The sequence below is a fragment of the Branchiostoma floridae genome, chromosome 8 (genome assembly GCF_000003815.2).
Source record: "Branchiostoma floridae strain S238N-H82 chromosome 8, Bfl_VNyyK, whole genome shotgun sequence".
In the NCBI taxonomy this organism is placed as follows: domain Eukaryota; kingdom Metazoa; phylum Chordata; class Leptocardii; order Amphioxiformes; family Branchiostomatidae; genus Branchiostoma; species Branchiostoma floridae.
Genome location: NC_049986.1, coordinates 2,648,857 through 2,666,805, shown reverse-complemented (window position 1 = coordinate 2,666,805; position 17,949 = coordinate 2,648,857). Strand labels below are relative to the sequence as shown.

Sequence of the window (17,949 nt, the reverse complement as noted above, 5' to 3'; positions counted from 1 at the left end):
TTTGTCACGTGGTACACCCCGATTCTGATAACTGATACAATACCTACTAAGGACTGTACCACAAGACAAGTATAGGAGGGAAAGTCTACTACAACAAAAGCTGTTCCCACAAACATTACTGTTTCCTTTCTACACTGCAATTTTATCTGACCCCCTCTTTACTGTTAACACACATTCTGTAAATATAGAAAATAACTTTGATTCATAACCTTTTGCATTGGGGTGTTCAGGGCCAATTGCAATGTTCAAAGGGAGCAGAGAAAAACATTTTGTAGTCACAGGGTGTAAAAAAGTACACCACCACACATCGGTGTGCCTTCCCAACTATAGGAATGTATCACTGAGAGGAAGCATTAATTATACATCCAATCAACTTGATCAATAATTAATGAGATCTCTCTGGGAAGACCCCTGTGAACTACACATATCATAAGTAGAGTTTTCCAAGTCCCTGAGTTTTTTGTTTTAATAGATCAGAGGCATGTAGAGCTATATATATTTTACCCCAGCTGCATAGAGCGGCATCTTGTGCTGTTGGTTGAACCATGGTATCAACCTGAGTTGTGTTCACAACAATTCAATGAACATATTCCCAATTCTTGCTGCTAATGATGGCTTCTGAACAGTAGATAGTGTTCACATTGGCTTCTGAACAGTAGATAGTGTTCACATTGGCTACTGAACAGTAGATGGTGTTCACAGTGGCTACTGAACAGTAGCTAGTGTTCACATTGGCTTCTGAACAGTTGATAGTGTTCACATTGGCTTCTGAACAGTAACTAGTGTTCACATTGGCTACTGAACAGTAGATGGTGTTCACAATGGTTACTCAACAGTAGATGGTGTTCACATTGGTTACTGAACAGTAGATGGTGTTCACAATGTCTACTGAACAGTAGATGGTGTTGGCTACTGAACAGTAGATGGTGTTCACAATAGATAGTGTTCACAATGGCTACTGAACACCAGTACTATGGACTGATCCTAAGTCAAGTTTTTCAAAAATTAGTTGTCACTGCATGATAGACAGTGCTTTACAGTTTGTTGTCCCTAATAATTGAGCTCACAACTCAGGCTGAGTGAATTGCACACCTTTGCAAAGATACAAATTTTGTGCCACACCAGAAGATTTGCATACAAAGTTTTCAATCTGCGAGGTGATTGGTCTGATACACCTCACTGGATTATTGTTGTTGTTATTGTTTACATTCTGCACCTTATTTGCCACCCACTACATGCCATCTGTCAACATTCAATTCTTATATAATACCTTCACATAAACAGACACATGAACCTCATGATTATGGCAAGATATAATAAGCCTAAATTGCTGACTGATACAATTTTTTACGACACATAAAATGTTTCAACAAAAGCAGGCTCAAAAAGGCTACTCCACTTTGAAAGCACAATCATGAGGTCCTAATGCCTGGGTACAATAGCTCAACTTCACATAGCCACTGCAAAGGGAAGACACCCAGGTGCCAACCACTGCAACTTAGTAAGACTTTGGTTTTCCATTTTCCCTACACTAACCGTCACTGATCATTATGACATTTCCGTCTGCCAGGGACATTTGATTGTAGGACAATCCTCTCTTGAGTAGTTTTACAATTGTGCCATACCGCCATTCACCACTGCCAGAAGCAATTGGGCATACCCAGAGACTGCGGTTGCAAATGCAAGTTCACTTCCCAATCAAATTTCACAAAAGCATAAAGTCTTAAAACCTGAGGACTTGCCCCTTTTGTCCCGTACATGCATGAAATGTCTTTCCTTTCCAGGAGAAACCTTACTAAAGCTTTGGTATAAACAGCAGCACAAATATCACAGTGGCGGCACCTGCAATGACTTAACCCAATCAACCTCCTTATCAAATATCACCCACAAGTCTACCTCCATAATAATTGAAGAAGAAAAAAACAGCAATAGGAATAAGTACAGGAAAAAAAGACTACTACCAAAGACTAGCATCAAAACATGAGTTTTCCTGAGAATTATGAAATGAATCAAACACAAGCTAGATCACCATGAGGTCTACAGATTATTACACAAACCGACCTTCATTACAACAAAGATTCCGCTACAAATTAAAGAAACCTGAGAGAATGAAACACCTGAAACCCTGAAAGTTCAGTGGATCATGAGTCTAACCACCGGTCCTAAACCCTGATTACCGAGATCGTTAGAAAGGACAAAGCTGTTATCATGGTGCCAATAACACAAAAATTCTGACTAATAATGCCTCTGGTATCATACAGTACATAGTTCCCAAGTGCTATAGAATAGACTCACTATTTACAATGTATTTCCAGCACTTGCAATTTTACCTGAGAAACATTTTCACTTCTTTTTTTAAACACAGTATCACCCATAGTAAACTCTCTGAATATATCTTCATGATCAAATCTCTTATCACTGATGATTACACTCTTACACCACAGGCTATGCGGGCAAGATGGACTTAACACAAGTCTTCTACTCTCCATAAAGCTCGAGACACAGAGTATAGACCAGTGCTGGGTAGGGACTTTGGTACAATACATATTCACACTGCCTGCCCAACACTGGCCCACACAATTCTCTCTTCAGTAATGGCATTAACTCAGGGCTGACTAAAGCAAAGGCATCTATCAAACCTGATTCTCCCTCCTTCCCATGCCAAGCAATCAATGCTTCCATTCTCGAACCAGAGGCAAAACAATTGGGACTGCTCTATTCAACAGCTCCAGCTTATTTTCCCATACATTCTAGGTCTTGGCAGGGTCTCTAAACTATTGGTCTCTGCTTGACTGACTGCTCAGCCATGCCTCGAGTTCATTTTTGGTACAAGCAACTTAACCTGGCTGATAGCATCTCTCCGGTTTCATGATTGCAAAGTAAAGAACAACCAGGGCTCGCCTGGCCACAACTTCTCTTCTGACTTCCATAGCAGCCTCAGAAAAATACATTACACCCGCTATAAAAATAGTGTGAAAAGGAGCATGGCAAGGCGAGTCCCAGCGATTTTTCTCTCCCTCTATATGCCACGATAGAATCCCCCCCAACACTGCCACAGGAACGAGTGCGGAGCACTCTGATTGGCCCCTTCCCCCGCCAGTCAGCAGCAGTGATGCCATGGCAATAAACAAGTCAACAAGACTGTGACAGCACTGGTGGGCACGCTACAACCTTTCTATACTGGCACTCGTGAGACTACAGATTTCGTTTCATGGCAAAATAAATTACTACCGTCACTATGGCAACACCCCCAAATATTGGCCCCACCTTAGCAACTGCCAGAAGCACAAGCAGCAGTCATGGCAACTTCTAAATGTCATGGCAACCGTCCAGTTGTCGTCGACGACCAGTGCTGTCACAGTGGTGATTACTACATTATGTCCTTCTCCTGCCAACTGCCCAGATTTCAAACTGACCAATGACCAAGCTCTCCCTCCCTTCTGGTACAAGAGAGGTTGGTCATGTGGGTTGGAAAGTGTTGAAGATCGTGGGTGTGTGTTGTAGGGCGGACGTGTCATGCCGACACACATATGGAGGGGTGTCCAGAGTTGACTTTGCAGCTGTGCATGATTGCCTTGAAGAGGAGGGGGAGGTGCTCAATGGGGATGTCCAGGATCTTGCTGGTGACGTAGCGGATCTCGGGCAGGCACATCATCAGCTCGCGGAAACGGGTGGGCTGGTGCGGGTACTGCGCCTCGATGTAGTCTTGGCAGGCGTACCAGAACCGCTTGTTCACGCTCTCTATCAACTCCGCATCTCTGAGGTTCTTCACATCTAGAATGTCCAGAAAAAAAAATCTCCATTAATGAGGGACATGGGAAGTAAACCACAAAGGGTATCTTTTTCTCGTTTCCAAACTTCTTGCAAAGAACATGTAGGAATAAAATGCTGCCACCTTCACCCAAAGTTGAAACAGGACATGTTTGGTAGGCAAATTTGGACTGCTGAACAACATTCCTTATAAGCTTTATTTAACCAGAAGGTTGATTGCAAGGGAACACAAATTTAGGCACAAATATGCGAAAAGGTAAAAAAAAAGTGTGGTCTATTGATGTTATGTTTCTACTTTTTTTACTTGAAGGGTGAGTTTTTCGTCGAATATGGCATTCTTAATGATAAGCTGGTTTTACAGTTCTATAAGAAATGTATTTTCTGAAGTTTTCTAGATGGTAAAAGCTACATTACAGTATCTCGAGTAATAGATATACAACAAGGAGAAAACTTCAACACTGTGCATTTTTGGTAAAATGTGTAACATAAACATCACCTCACCTTGGTTCAAGAAATTGATGACCTTCATACAGACAAACTCTTCTTTGGTGATTTTCATCTGGTGAAGTTTCCCTGAGAGGTACATGGTCCGCTCCACGATTTCCATCCCGTCGTCCGAGAACTGTTCCAGCTCCTCATTGGTTGGCTGGTACTTGAGGATGATGCTGCCGAACTCTCCGAACAGCTGGGGCTTGTGAACACACAGGGCAGACAGGAAGGATATCTGCACAGGGACAGAGGGAATACAATATGCATATTAGAACTGTATAATGTATAAAGAACTAAGATTAGAAGGTACATGTACAGTCAAACCTGTCTATAGCGGCCACTCAAAGGACTGGAGAATGTGGCCACTATATATCCAGGTGGCCATTATAGAGAAAACGCTGATCAATTGACCACGAGCAACAAGTTACAATTGATTTCAGTACCCACTTATCTTTTTCACCAGGTAACATTGTCCTGATTGTCTCAAAATTCAGCTGACCCTGCCAGTGTCAAATCTACCGAAAATGATTGGTATTGCTATGCGGAATTTTGGTAAGCGATTAAGACTTGCGCTCTAACGTTTAAGGCATGCGTACCTTCCACTACTGCCAAAATGACTCTTTCCGGAACTCTCTCTAAACTACAATCTTAAAATCAGCACAGGATAACATACGGCATGATGACATTTCTGTATCTGCAGGACTGGAAATCCAAAGTGGCCGCAAAGGCCAGGTGGTCGCTATGCAAAAGTGGCCACTAATACAGGCTTGACTGTATACAAGGTTAGCACAAAATGTAACCCAGATAACCAGTTAATAATATGCAGATTAAAGGCCACACGATGAATGGCAAATCTTCCTGAAAACACTGGGAAACTAACTCAAGTTCCATATCCTTGCAGTACTGAATTTTGATCTAGAATTGGATACTGTTTGGAGATAAAACTGCTTCAAGGCAATGAGCAGGGGATAGTGGGACAAAACGTTACATAACCAGCATGCATTGATTTGTCCCTTATCATGGAATCTCATCTGTGTTGGTAGTAAACATAGTATGTTGCTAAACTTTCTTCCAAACCAAAAGTACACACAGATAAAATTTTCAACAACTGTCGCCTTCTTCAGGATCAAAACTGATTCTGAAGTGACCAGTCATCAGTATTGATCCTGAAGAAGGCAACAGTGGTCATTGAAAATTAGACTCGTGTATACCTTTGTGACGGAAGATAGATAAGCATCGTACTATGATTTGTCCCTCGAATATGATACCATATTTCATTCTGAAGTGCTGTACCACAGACAGCAGACACAGCTGTACCCACCTCGTGCCATGTGTTAGTCAGCAGTGTGGACAGGTCAGATATGGAGATCTCAGACAGGAATGGCAGCTTTTTGATCCAGGTGATCTGCCTGAACAGCATCTCGTCGGCAATCTTGCACAGCAGGCAGAACAGCTCGTGCTTGGAGACCTCGTAATCGTCCTCCACCATGATGTGGGTGTGCAGGGGGTCAAAGTCCTCGGCGCGGAGGAGTTGGTCCAGTAGCGTGGCCGACTGCGGGTCCAAGTGTCCCATGCTGGTGGGGATTGCCATGCTGTGCGCGTTCCCATAGCTAGGGAGCCCTGGCATATATGTATTACTGCCCTGAGATTTGTCTGCCAAAACTCCCTGGCTGAGGGAACCGTAGTTAAGGGAGGAGAGGTCCAGCCCCCCCACCCCGTTTAGACCTTGTATGCCGCCCATGCCATTCGCCTGGGTGGAGAATGATAGTGAGCCATCTGCATTTGTGGTCGAGCTTGCTTCTTGTTGCTCTTCTTCTTCAAACTCCTTGCCTGACATGATCCTTTCTATCTCTTCCTCTGATATCTGGAAGGACAGGAAGAAAGAAAAAGGTCAGAAATGCACTCCACAAACCTTATGTGAAACCAACTTGTACACCAACATCAAAGCCTGTCCACATGCATAGATAACATTGTAGGACCTTTTACCATTGTCTCACACAAGTAAGGATAGCAATAGACATTAGGTACATTACAATGCATGGCATGTCATACTAGCTAAGTAATGATGAGACATCGTATGGGCAGTATCTATGGCTGGAATTCCTGTTACAGCTCTCAGGGGGCTCTCAGTGCGCATGTTCCGAGGGGTCGTGGGAGACCGAGAAAAACTTGGATGCAGTGTGTTAGGAGGGACATCAAGGTGTGCGGTCTAACGAATCGACCCACTGGACAGACCCGCATGGAGGCGTGGTGTGAAGGCTAGACAATGGATAATGAGTGAGTGAGTGAGTGAGTGAGTGAGTGAGTGAGTGAGTGAGTGAGTGAGTGAGTGAGTGAGTGAGTGAGTGAGTGAGTGAGTGAGTGAGTGAGTGAGTGAGTGAGTGAGTGAGTGAGTGAGTGAGTGAGTGAGTGAGCGAGCGAGCGAGCAAGTTCCATACCTCCACAGGTCCGATGCTTTTGTTCCTTCCTCCGGGCATCCCATCTTCCCTAATGGCTGGAAGAATAAAAGAAGACTTGTTAGATCAGACAAGCAATTTCAATTTCAACAAAAAGCAACAGTGTGAAAATATCATCACGATCTAAACCCTGTCTTTCAAACAGCCGAAAGTGGTACTGCTTAGAAGAATGGGTAATGATGTGGAAAAGCGATCTGCAGGCCAATTTGAGCCTTTCATTACATGTAATAAGATATGAACAAAGCAGAAGTTTGCCACCTATCTGTTTGGGCAAGAAATACAGGACTTGTGGCTCAAAGCCCAGATCATAGGGTGCGGTCATGGTCTTGCTCAAACAGGTATTATCTGCCTGTGTTTACGTGCAGTAGGCCACATGCTTTGGTTGTTGTCTATCTCTTCATCAAATTGTGACCAGCTTTCAAGAACTTTGCAACCATGACTTGGGGATAAATGACATCAATATGTTTTTTTGGGGGAGGGGGCACTGTTGATTTATGAATCAAGATGAAGAAAACTATCTATTTGTTAGCTGAGGTGGAAGTGATGGGGTTGTCACATGCTGCAGGCACAGCATGACTGCGTGACTGAAGAATCCTTGGGATGAAAAGAACCATTGATACTGAAGGTGAATTCTACAGCCCGAGGGCTCAGGTGATGCAGACTAGGCATGACCTTCTGCAATTACCTGCGAGGGTGTCAAAGGCCCAAATTGTGCATGACCTTTTAGGTGACTTATAAAACGCCCTTCTGACATACAGGGCCCGAAATACTTTTTTCTGCATACATGCACTGGTGCAGGTAACATTGAAAATTACCTGCACCAGACAAGTTTTACCTGCACCACTCTGGATTTAGGAAGTATGGATATACTAAAATTGTTGAGGAACCATTGCTTTTTGTTCTTTATACTTTATAGATGGTAACAGTCAATGCTAATAACAATCCACATACACCTACATCATAGGAGATGTATGACATTGTATAAACCCAGTACATGGACCAGTGCAGGTTAGGTGCAGGTGGACACCAGAAATACCTGCACAGCTCCAATTTCACCTGCACAAACCTGCATATGAAGGTGGTATTTCGAGCCCTGGATGTCATGTTACTTGTTAGATGCACGTATCACCTGAAGGTGACCAATTAAGGATAACACAGAACCCCACATGTGTTTGAATCCTATATAGAAGGTTCCAGTAAAACATTAACACGCACACCAGCTCACAAAAACGTCACACATCAGATCCCTTCTCGGAAAGCCTTACTGTCACGGTTACAATTTAACTGTTATGTGACATATTTAAACAAAACAAAAAACAACAGTTACTGTTGAACCCTTTTTTTGTCCCTATCTCATTGTTTTAATGCTTTAGATAAAAACTTTGACAATAATTGACAATCTTGCTGACTTGTTAGAATGATACTGAGTCTCTTTTTTCAAGTTTAGTCCATGTTTGTTTGTGAATGGTAAAACCTACATGGAGGTCAGTCACCCCAAGCTACAGGTTATGTACACCAGGTAAATTCATTCTCTTTTTCTTCTTTTCTCTTACTAAACGCAGAAACGCAGAATAGCAAAGTTACAACATGAAATTAAAATGTATTCTTTTAACAATGGTTTGGAAGAGTAAAACAAAATTTCACTCATGTTCCATTCAGTAAGAAGGTTATTGACCAGTATTGTCCTTGGCATTTTGATTGATTTCTAGGCCACTTAAGGTACAATGAACAGTGCCATGGCCATCAATAACCATTAAATTAGAACACTTCATCATGTTCCATTGACAGCATGGTTTGCTAATGAAAGTCTTGTTACATAGCATATTGCACATATTTAGGCTGAGACGCAAGAGAGAGAACTTGATCTATATCAATTTTGTAGTCTATAAAAATGATAGTCATTTTCGCATTTACAAAACAAAGTATAAGGTATATTTTTTTAATGCTTTTGACGACAATGTTTTCATCAACTTAGAACTGCCATAAAGGAATGGGTGAATGAATCTATTCATAGCTGTGTAACCAATCATTTTAGTGTTTGAACTGCATCGCCCAGACAATTTTCAATGTGTTTGGGTGATGAATAAAAAAGTTAGTTATTCAATAGTCAGAAGTACAGTTCAAAGTTCTCAATCTAAACTTTGAAACTTTTAACAGAAGCATTTTAATGTCCTTCACCAAAATCTATAAAATTATGCAAGTTATGATCCCATGGTGCCATCTTTACCTTGCTATGTGTTGTATCTGAACATACAGGTTTTAACACCAGTTCACCTTTATTCGCAGGGTAACCTATATCCGTTGTACCTAAAAACAGGATACTTAGGGATATCACGTTGATGGACGGAAGTTTCAAATTGCATTTTTTTCAATATAACGCAGTTTGAGACCACCGTCCATCGATTTGATATCCTGAAATACCCTGGTGTTAAATATAACGGATATAGGTTACCCCGCGAATAAAGGTGAACTAGCGTTATCCAGTTTACTCATAAAGCAAGGAGTTGACTTGCAATCTGTGTTGCCTTTTTCGTAAACAAACTTTCAAGTTGTCTGGACCACGTGCCAGCGTTCTCACCTGTATAGTGGTGCGGGTTTTCTTTGTGCCAAACCGGTACGTGACACCCATACGTGATAGCCTACTACACACTGGGCAACGACCCAACTTACCCTTCACCCACCTAGCATGTTTGTGGTGGCGGAGTAGTTGTACGGTTGGTTCTATCTGGCACTTTGCCAAATCAAAGATGGTTTGGGGTCAATGAATCTAACGCACTATCAGGATGAACAACCTTTCAGCCATTCATTCTGTAGAACACCATTATGGCCAAATAACACGTTTTCAGCCATGTTTCACTGGAAAAGGACGTTTTTATGGGCTAGCATTTACCTGGCGTAATGGCATGATCCGCGGGAAATATAAAACCCACACGTGACAACCTTTGCTCCCTAGCGCACAACGTTTTTGAAGTTCACGCGCTACATACTTCCAAGTAAGTGCCATGACCTCACGACTGCAATTCTCAGTGAAGACATTGTCTATAGAACCAAGTCTAGACAGGGCTTGTAAGTTGGATGATGGCCAGTTTATCTGAGTAAAGCCAAACATATCAGAGACAATTCAAGCCATTTTTATGGGGAAATAATCAATTCAAGCCATTTTTATGGGGAAATAATCAATCTTAAAACATGCTGAAATGTTCCTTATTTACATTTCAACAATCTATGCATCCTGTTTCTGCTCCTGAGATGATATGCAAATCGTTCTAAAAATATAGGTTCCCCATAACACGTCCACAGTAGACTATGGTGTAAACATGAACTTCGCACCAAGCACTTGTCTGGATATGCTGTAATGTGTTTAACTTAACGGGTAGAAAGACACAAGTCCGCATGTCCGGGTAGACATATGCACGTCCCACAAGCACGTTCAGATTCGTGTCACGTCCGCTTGCACGTTCGCTGTCACGCATGTCCGCAGGCACATTCGCACACCCGTCTCAACCTCTGGTTACTCTCAGCCACTCCTTTTGGGGCATTAGCTTGAGGGGGTATGACCTACTGTAGACTACATATACTTCTCCGCCATTTAACATCCATTACATTAATACCACCACTAATCATAATACTGCCAAATTAATAAGCGAGATCTACTTGTGCAGTAACAGTAATTTCCGAAGTATGCCGGTTGTTTAAAATGTTTTAAAAGTCTTTGATAACAATGCATTTGAAGACAACAAAGCTAAAAGTTTTCAGTTCCTTTTCGGGCAGATGAGCTCGTCATGTGAAGAACCTACTGTTATGTTCATTGCCGGATTTGTAGATAATAATCACACCTGCTCGCTGCACAAGACAAGCATGATTCAACAGCAATCTCAAATTTCTGTTGTTGACTTACAACTCGTGTAGTGTGAAGAACCGTTGCATAATAGACATGATTTACGGTTGAACGGGCAAAACTGAATGTATGCCGCCATTTCCCTGCCATTTTTATTTCTACGAAAAGAGTTAAGTTTTATGTCATAGCAATTGTGACGGACCAAAGTTAATTGAATATTCTTGACAGTATACGTCTGTTGTAAGCTTTTTGTATGCTCATGCAGCTTTTATTTTTGTACAATTACTAGTAACAGGAAAGAAAGGAACAACAGAGGATGTAGGTACATAGCTTAACTGTGCCATGTTTCTTCTCGACAGTATTATGGAACCCGGCCCTCTCAACCAAGCGCCTGTTCTCCGCACAATTCTGCGGTGTGATACGATAGCGATATTACGTTTTTAGAGAGACAAAAGAAAGATACGAGGAAGAACTTTCAAAGGAAAGCTATAACAGTAACATGTTACTGGGGAAAATGAGCATTGATTTGTATTGATTCGTATTGCTTGAGACATTGCAAAAATGTGGCAGTACTACGGTAATGAGGGTAAACAGAAAAGATAAAAAATTAAATGTATTCAGTCAGTCCAAAGCTATTTGTTTCTAGGCTTTCATCTCCAACAAATTCATTTGTCTCTTCAACAAAAGACAAAGTGCGTTGACAATGGCGAGGAATAAAAGGTCAAGGCACACGTATTTTAGTGCTGTTGCATGTGAAGACTACATTACACCCAGTCTGTTATCATCCTGATATCTAAATCGGTCTTCCACAATACAGCATATCAGCTTCTGAATCAGCTACTATGAGGAAGATAATTTTAGGCTGAATAATTTTTGGAGAGATCAGAGCTGACCTTGGATGACCTTGGTATAACCAGACATACCTGATGACTCAGAGTAAGAAGAGTGTGTAACTTAGAAGGCGAAGTTCAAAAATAGATTTAGCACCTTCAGAGTGAAACTCAAATAACCTGGGATAACCATATGTGCCAAAACAAAGGGCAAAGTCTCCTGTCTCAACATGAACTTTGTAAACTACAACATGACTGGACCTCAGCTGACTCACCTTCATGAGAACTTTGAACTTGTTTTCATGTCTGCGCCCTTTGCTATTCATGAACTGGACTAGTTGAGTGTTTTTTACAGGTTATTGTCCTAAGACGTTAGTGATGGCTGATGGTGAGAATGGCCATGCCATGCCACATCCCAAAGTTTGTTGTGAATATTTCATCTACTGGAATTTTGTCAACAACAGGTTGTGCTTTGGTCTCAGTTTTCATGTGAGTCAAGAACAAATTTGTTCAGGTAGATTTTTGAAGAAACAAATGCCTGCTGACTCAATTGACATGGAGTACAGAGAAGCTTAGCTTTCAAATGAAATTGTCTTCTACCAAGTTAGAAGTATTTCACAGTCTTTGTGCAAAGAACAACTGCAGGTTTTACAGACTAGAAATATGAAGGAACGTGAGGATTGTGCTTTGTATAGCAAACAATGCCAGGTGTCAAGGGAAAGGTCACAAGCGATCTCTCTGTAAACACCACGCAGTGGTGTCAAGGTCATCATGTTTACACCTGAGGAAGTGAACTGGTACATAATGTGGAGTTCAGGTGTAAGGGGGAGGGGGGCACATAGAGGGGGCACAAACACAGAAATACACATACACACACTTGCACAGTCATTCACACATAAAAATACAGACAGACACACACGCACACACACTGCCATACTGTTATATCATGGAGTACATTGTACACATTTTTGTCCCTTTACAACCAGGTGGCCACTTTTAATGAATGCATTAATAAAACCATAAACCAACAGGTGGAATTCTGTTCAAAGGAATCCAGCTCTCATTCAAACATTTTTTTCTTAACCATAACATAGAGCAGAGTCACTGAGTGTGCATCAAAATATTACGATATTTTTCTTGTCAATTGCATAACCCCATTCTTTGAGATAATGCATAGACATAGATATATTTTGAACAATTCTGCCTCTATTCTGTCATTCAGAAAGGCAGGGCACAACAATAGTAAAAAAAGTTTTCTTTTTTTTCAAAGTCAGGTGAAAATGAATGAGAGTGCTGATGTCATCCATAAAATTTACTTGCTGTGACCTATGTGGTTTTGCACAGGAAACCAGAACAAGATCATTGTTAAACTAATACTACTCACAGTCACATGCTGTCAATGACTGAGAGGTGACAGTTCCTTTTTAAAGCAGGGTGGCTGTAATCTTATATACCTTGTACCTCAAAAGCACTGGTGCACCCTTGCAGCTTGGCTTTGTGCGGTTTGGATGGTCTTGCATTTGATCCCTTTTCAAACATATTGACACAGATGAAATCCCTTTGGGCCTACACGATTCTTTAGTGGCTTTCCAAGATCATATACCTCTCTGGTGTGCAGTTAGGGCCATTGTGTTAAAACATTACTACGGCTAAATTTGCGGACAAACTGCTGACATATAAAAAACCAATGACAAACCATTTTCAGCTTGAGCCATCTAATGACAATGATTACGAGATGAAGTGTCTTACCTTTTCTGTTCATGCCCATCTGTAGGCACTTGAGCAGCCGGCAGTACTGGCAGCGGTTGCGCTGCTTGCGTGACATGACACAATTCTTGTTCCTACTGCAGCGGTAGACACGTTTGTTGCAGATGCTGCGTTTGAAGAAGCCTTTGCAGCCCTCGCAGGAGACGATGCCGTAGTGTAGACCCGTGGCACGGTCCCCGCAGATGAGACATGTCTTGTCCCCTGGTTTTCCTTCCCCCACTGAAAACACAGGAGGAGCTTTAGTGACCAGCTTTAACTTTTTGTGGTGTCTGTGTGACGCAACGGCTAGAGTGATAGAATCGGAATTCAGAGTTCAATACTCGCCATGCCCCATGTCCGAGGAGTGATGCCCACCGAACCTCACGGCTAATCTGTCTAAAGGTGCCAAAAACACTTACGGATTTGGTGATGCCAGTGTGTCAACATCTGTGCACACTTGCCGCTAAGATCCGTGAATTTTTAAAAAAACTTTTTTGTCCCTATCATTATTCTTTAGTCAATATCCAACCGCTGCCTACCTACCCATGTTAGGGAACCCAGCAGCAGTATAATCAAATAATGGATACTGCTACTAGTTAAATCTGTCATTTTTAAGCTAACAAAAATACCTTTTTTATAACCTTCATGTCAGGAACTTTTTCTTTTGATGGACTGGGTGAAATCTTTGCCCATCCCAACAAGCAAATTTCCATCCCAGAACAGAAAAACAGGCCCTGGAGACAGGCCTGATTAGCAGGATTATAGCATTCCATATTTATAATGATAAAGTCAACTGGATATTGTTTTTGCCACCTATGACCTAATGTTTGTTCGATGCTAGTCTGTGTAACACAAACTCTGCTGTCCAGGGCTGTAACTGGCCCTTCCCCGAGGCTAGCGAATGTTGGGCTGGCTGCTATAAGCAAGATTTAATCAGGCTAGTTCAATGCCTCTTCCAAGAAAAACGGGTTCTGAAAAGTTTATATCAGTTTCTTAACATCCAAGATCAAATTCTTAACATTCCGTGACCATTGCAATATTATGAAGAATGGTAATTACAATGTACAGGGAATCTACAATATGAAATATAGTGAAAAGCTCCCCCTTAAAAGGATTTCTAATCTAGAAAACTGTATTTATATTAATTTCATTTCTTTAAAAAATACAATTTCCCTAAAAGTTAACACCTCTAGTTGGTCCCTATGTGAAGTGACAACACAATCAATGTACTTGTTGCATACCAGCAAACAAGGTCATGTAAGGACAACGTCCTGTCCTGTTTTGTCTTTACTGAAATTTCTGGAAGAAAGATTCCAAAACAATCCATATATCTTGTTGTGTAATCATCATCCTGTTTGTAATATTGCTAATTAAAGGTAGGTAGGTTTAATTAAGTTTTATGAAGGACATGATGGGGTGGGTACAAAAGGGGAATACAAAAAGACTGAAAAGTGTCAATTTTAAATTTGTACAATATAAAGAATTTTGCAATAGCTTTATTACTCTAAGAGCATGTGGGGACTTCTCTATTTCTTGTAACTTCTTACTACGGTTCAGGTATTCTTTTCTCTTATTACGTATGTATCTAAGGAGTAAGGTTTATTAATATTTCATAATTCATGGAAAAAAAGGACAACACAGTGTGTGGGACGTCATCCAAATACTAGGACCAAAATATTACAACTGGTGTATTATGAAATGTAAGTCCTCATTTGCATAAATTATATTATATCAATTAATCATCTTCTCCACCCAAATAACTGATGTACACAATCTATGTTCAAAAAGAAGGTTTTAATACATGCAAATGAGGTCCCCATTCCTAGCAAAAATTATTGATTTAAATGCTGTCCATGTGTACAGATCCTGCTTGACATAAGCTATATCAAACCAGCAGATCTGTTTGCCATCTATGCGAAGGTAAAAAAAAACACACGAAGCATCCCAACATGTCATCATTACTGCATTTAAGTCTGGCTATCATCAAGATCCTCCATTGTTTCTTGTCTGTTGCTAATACCCCCCTCACATTAGGTGAAAATCGAAATGCCTCCTTGTAATTTAGAGCTCACAGACTCGTCGTCTGATCGATTTTCGCCTAATGTGAGGGGGGTATAACTACATTTCTCCTTCCTTTCCACACTCAAACTCTGCAAGGTACCACTGTACTACCCTCCTCCAAGTTTCTGTAAACGCATTTAAGTTCTTGGGGATTTACTTTTGCTGTAGTGGGAAAATGGAGTGTTCGGGGTGATTTTAAGAGATTCCCGGCTCAGTATTATAATACTGTAACAATGTAGAGCACGTACATGTAGCTGTTCGGCCACAGTACCGTGTGCTCTAAAACTGTAGGAGATTCCCGGCTCAGTATTATAATAACTATGAATATAATATACTGTAAATGTAGAAACTTTCGCGGTGGATTAATGTTTGGGTTTTTCGTGGTGGCCGCTTCACCGTGAACTTAAAACCACCGCGAACATTTTCCATGGCAGTAAGAGACTACAGTGCATGGTGCTACCGCGAAATTAAAACCACTGCAAAAAGTCTTTTTTCCCGCTACCGCGAAATTAAATCCCCGCGAACTTAAATGCATTTACAGTACTGTAACAATGCAGAGTACGTACATATAGCGAGAAGGGGATGCCGTAGGCGGTGCAAGCAGAATACAGAAGGAAAATGTATACGGCGGTTTTGAGTTTGCGGTGAACCGACCAACGCAAAAACCGCAAACTTCCGCGGAATTTCTTCCCCCTTGGGATACAATCTAAAACTTTTTAAGACAAGGGTTAACAAACAAACGCCTTCGTTGCTCCATTAGGCCTAATGTTTTGTGGGGAACTTCAAATAAAATTTAGAAGAAAAAAACACACCATAAAACCACCACGAAATTTTCTGCATTTACAGTACTAATATTTTGTACTAAACGTTCCCCTCCTATAATGTCTATACCTCGCTGACCTAATTTGTATTGGCCTACCTGTGATGTAACCAGAGTATCCATAAAGAAGTTGTTCCACATCGAAGTTCAAGAATGTGATATCCATTATGTTATACTTCTCTTTCTACAGGTACAATGTAAGAGTGTTTACCTGCTGCTAGAGCATGACAATTCAACGCACAAGGTCAATAGACCCTCTGTATGCCTAGGTGAGGTGCCTTTGGGCATTAGCCTTTACCCCATTACACATGCAAATATATAATTGAGCTTGGAGCGCCCCGCCCATTTTGGACAGACAACAACCAAGCATGCCCACACAGCAATATGTCATTGACCTATTGAAATGTGAATCGTTGACATGTTTGTGGCACGAGGCAAATGCTGCATGGCCATTCATGCTAACTTGTCCTTGAAAGGTAACCCAAGAAACCATGAGCACACAGACCAGGGTTGTTGAACTTGAAAGAGGATCTAGTTATTTTTGGTCGCTCACAAAGCCTTGTTATTTGTGTGGCTCCTGAGCCATAGTGCACAGCACTATTTGATGTGGACAAATATGCATGAAGGCCATTGTCGCATGTTTCAGTAAACATGGCCTCCCGCCAAGAAATGCGCATGCCAAGTAAAATACTCTTCTTGCGTTCTCGGACTCGAAATTACGTGAACGCGAACCAGAATCCGCGGTAATTCAAAGAGCCACGTGGTTCCGCATGTACTTTGTACAGGAAATCACAGAGGTTTAATCAATGCTGCAAAACGCAATTACTTCGGCTTTCGTGACGCAAAGCTAAGTTCAAAGTCCACAGCTTCTTTTAAGTCCAAAATAGCAACATAGCAACGCCAAGAAACATCTTGAATCACAAACCTCCATGATTCAAATAACAAACACCATGACAAAGAAACAATCGATCAATCCGAGTGATGTTATTTCCAAACCATACAATTCCTAAGCATTCCTTGATTTTACAACAAAACCTTACAACTTGTACAATTACTTAGCGGAAATCAGCCAAATCTCACAAGGGTTCCATTGTACGTCCATTGAATGTTCTTGGGGGTACAGTCACCCTATCGTAGGTCATTGTACTTACATGACCTCCCATTTGGGTCCGCAAAGGGGGAGGGAACGGTGAATTCAGGAGGCGCAGTAACGCTCAACAGTAAATCCAGGAGACCCAATAACAATTAATGATAAATTCAGGAAGGGTTACAAAGCATGACGGTAAATTGACGACAATTCCTATTTCTACAACGCTAGATTTGGGTATCTCAATGGGTGAAAACAGGTGACCAATGACACTGTGTGAAGGAAAGGGTGGCCAGAACCCGGAGAAATGACAGGATAAAGTCCACTGCCTCGATGGCATTTGTTTCCCCGATTAATTTTTCTCGCCACAGAGACGGCGGAAGCAAATATCTTATGGGGGGATTGGGGCGAGCTATTGCTGACAAGAATTTCAGCGCCCAAGGAGCGACACATCTTGCCAGAGGCATGACATTCCTAATAAGGCTTGGAAGTATGCTCCGCTAGGAAAATTTTGAACTTGATCCTCTGAAATGCTATTTCCTTTTTTTCTTCGGCCAATTTTGCTGACAGACTAAGCTAGGTTAATGACATTTCCAAAGATAACACATGGTTTTAGCTTAAGTTATTGAGAGCGACGACATTGTGGTTTTGACAAGTTGCACATGTAATATTTCTTATCATGTAATATTTCTTATCATGTAATATTTCTATCTATATGTTAATTTGGTAGTGCATTGCCTGAGAAGTGTGTTTTTTGAAAGTAGAAATGTGATTTTGCCATGGCCGGTCTCTGACAGTTAGTAGCTGTAGCAACAGCTAATCAGAGATGTATAACACAAATACATCATTCC

General features: G+C 41.3%; 1 protein-coding gene across 9 annotated transcripts in view; it reads right to left on the bottom strand.

Moving 5' to 3' along the window:
- Positions 1 to 1,002: 1,002 nt before the first annotated feature.
- The window catches only part of LOC118420453 (nuclear receptor subfamily 6 group A member 1-like), a 107,576-nt gene continuing 90,629 nt past the window's right edge, over positions 1,003 to 17,949 (bottom strand). For all 9 annotated transcript variants that reach the window (XM_035827255.1, XM_035827257.1, XM_035827260.1 and 6 more), the window contains 5 exons: positions 13,134 to 13,370; positions 6,699 to 6,754; positions 5,582 to 6,124; positions 4,273 to 4,495; positions 1,003 to 3,774 (listed from right to left, as the gene is read on the bottom strand). In XM_035827255.1, coding sequence (XP_035683148.1) covers positions 3,515 to 3,774; positions 4,273 to 4,495; positions 5,582 to 6,124; positions 6,699 to 6,754; positions 13,134 to 13,370 — 1,319 coding nt within the window. In that variant the 3' untranslated portion in view covers positions 1,003 to 3,514. The remainder of the gene's footprint in view (positions 3,775 to 4,272; positions 4,496 to 5,581; positions 6,125 to 6,698; positions 6,755 to 13,133; positions 13,371 to 17,949) is intronic.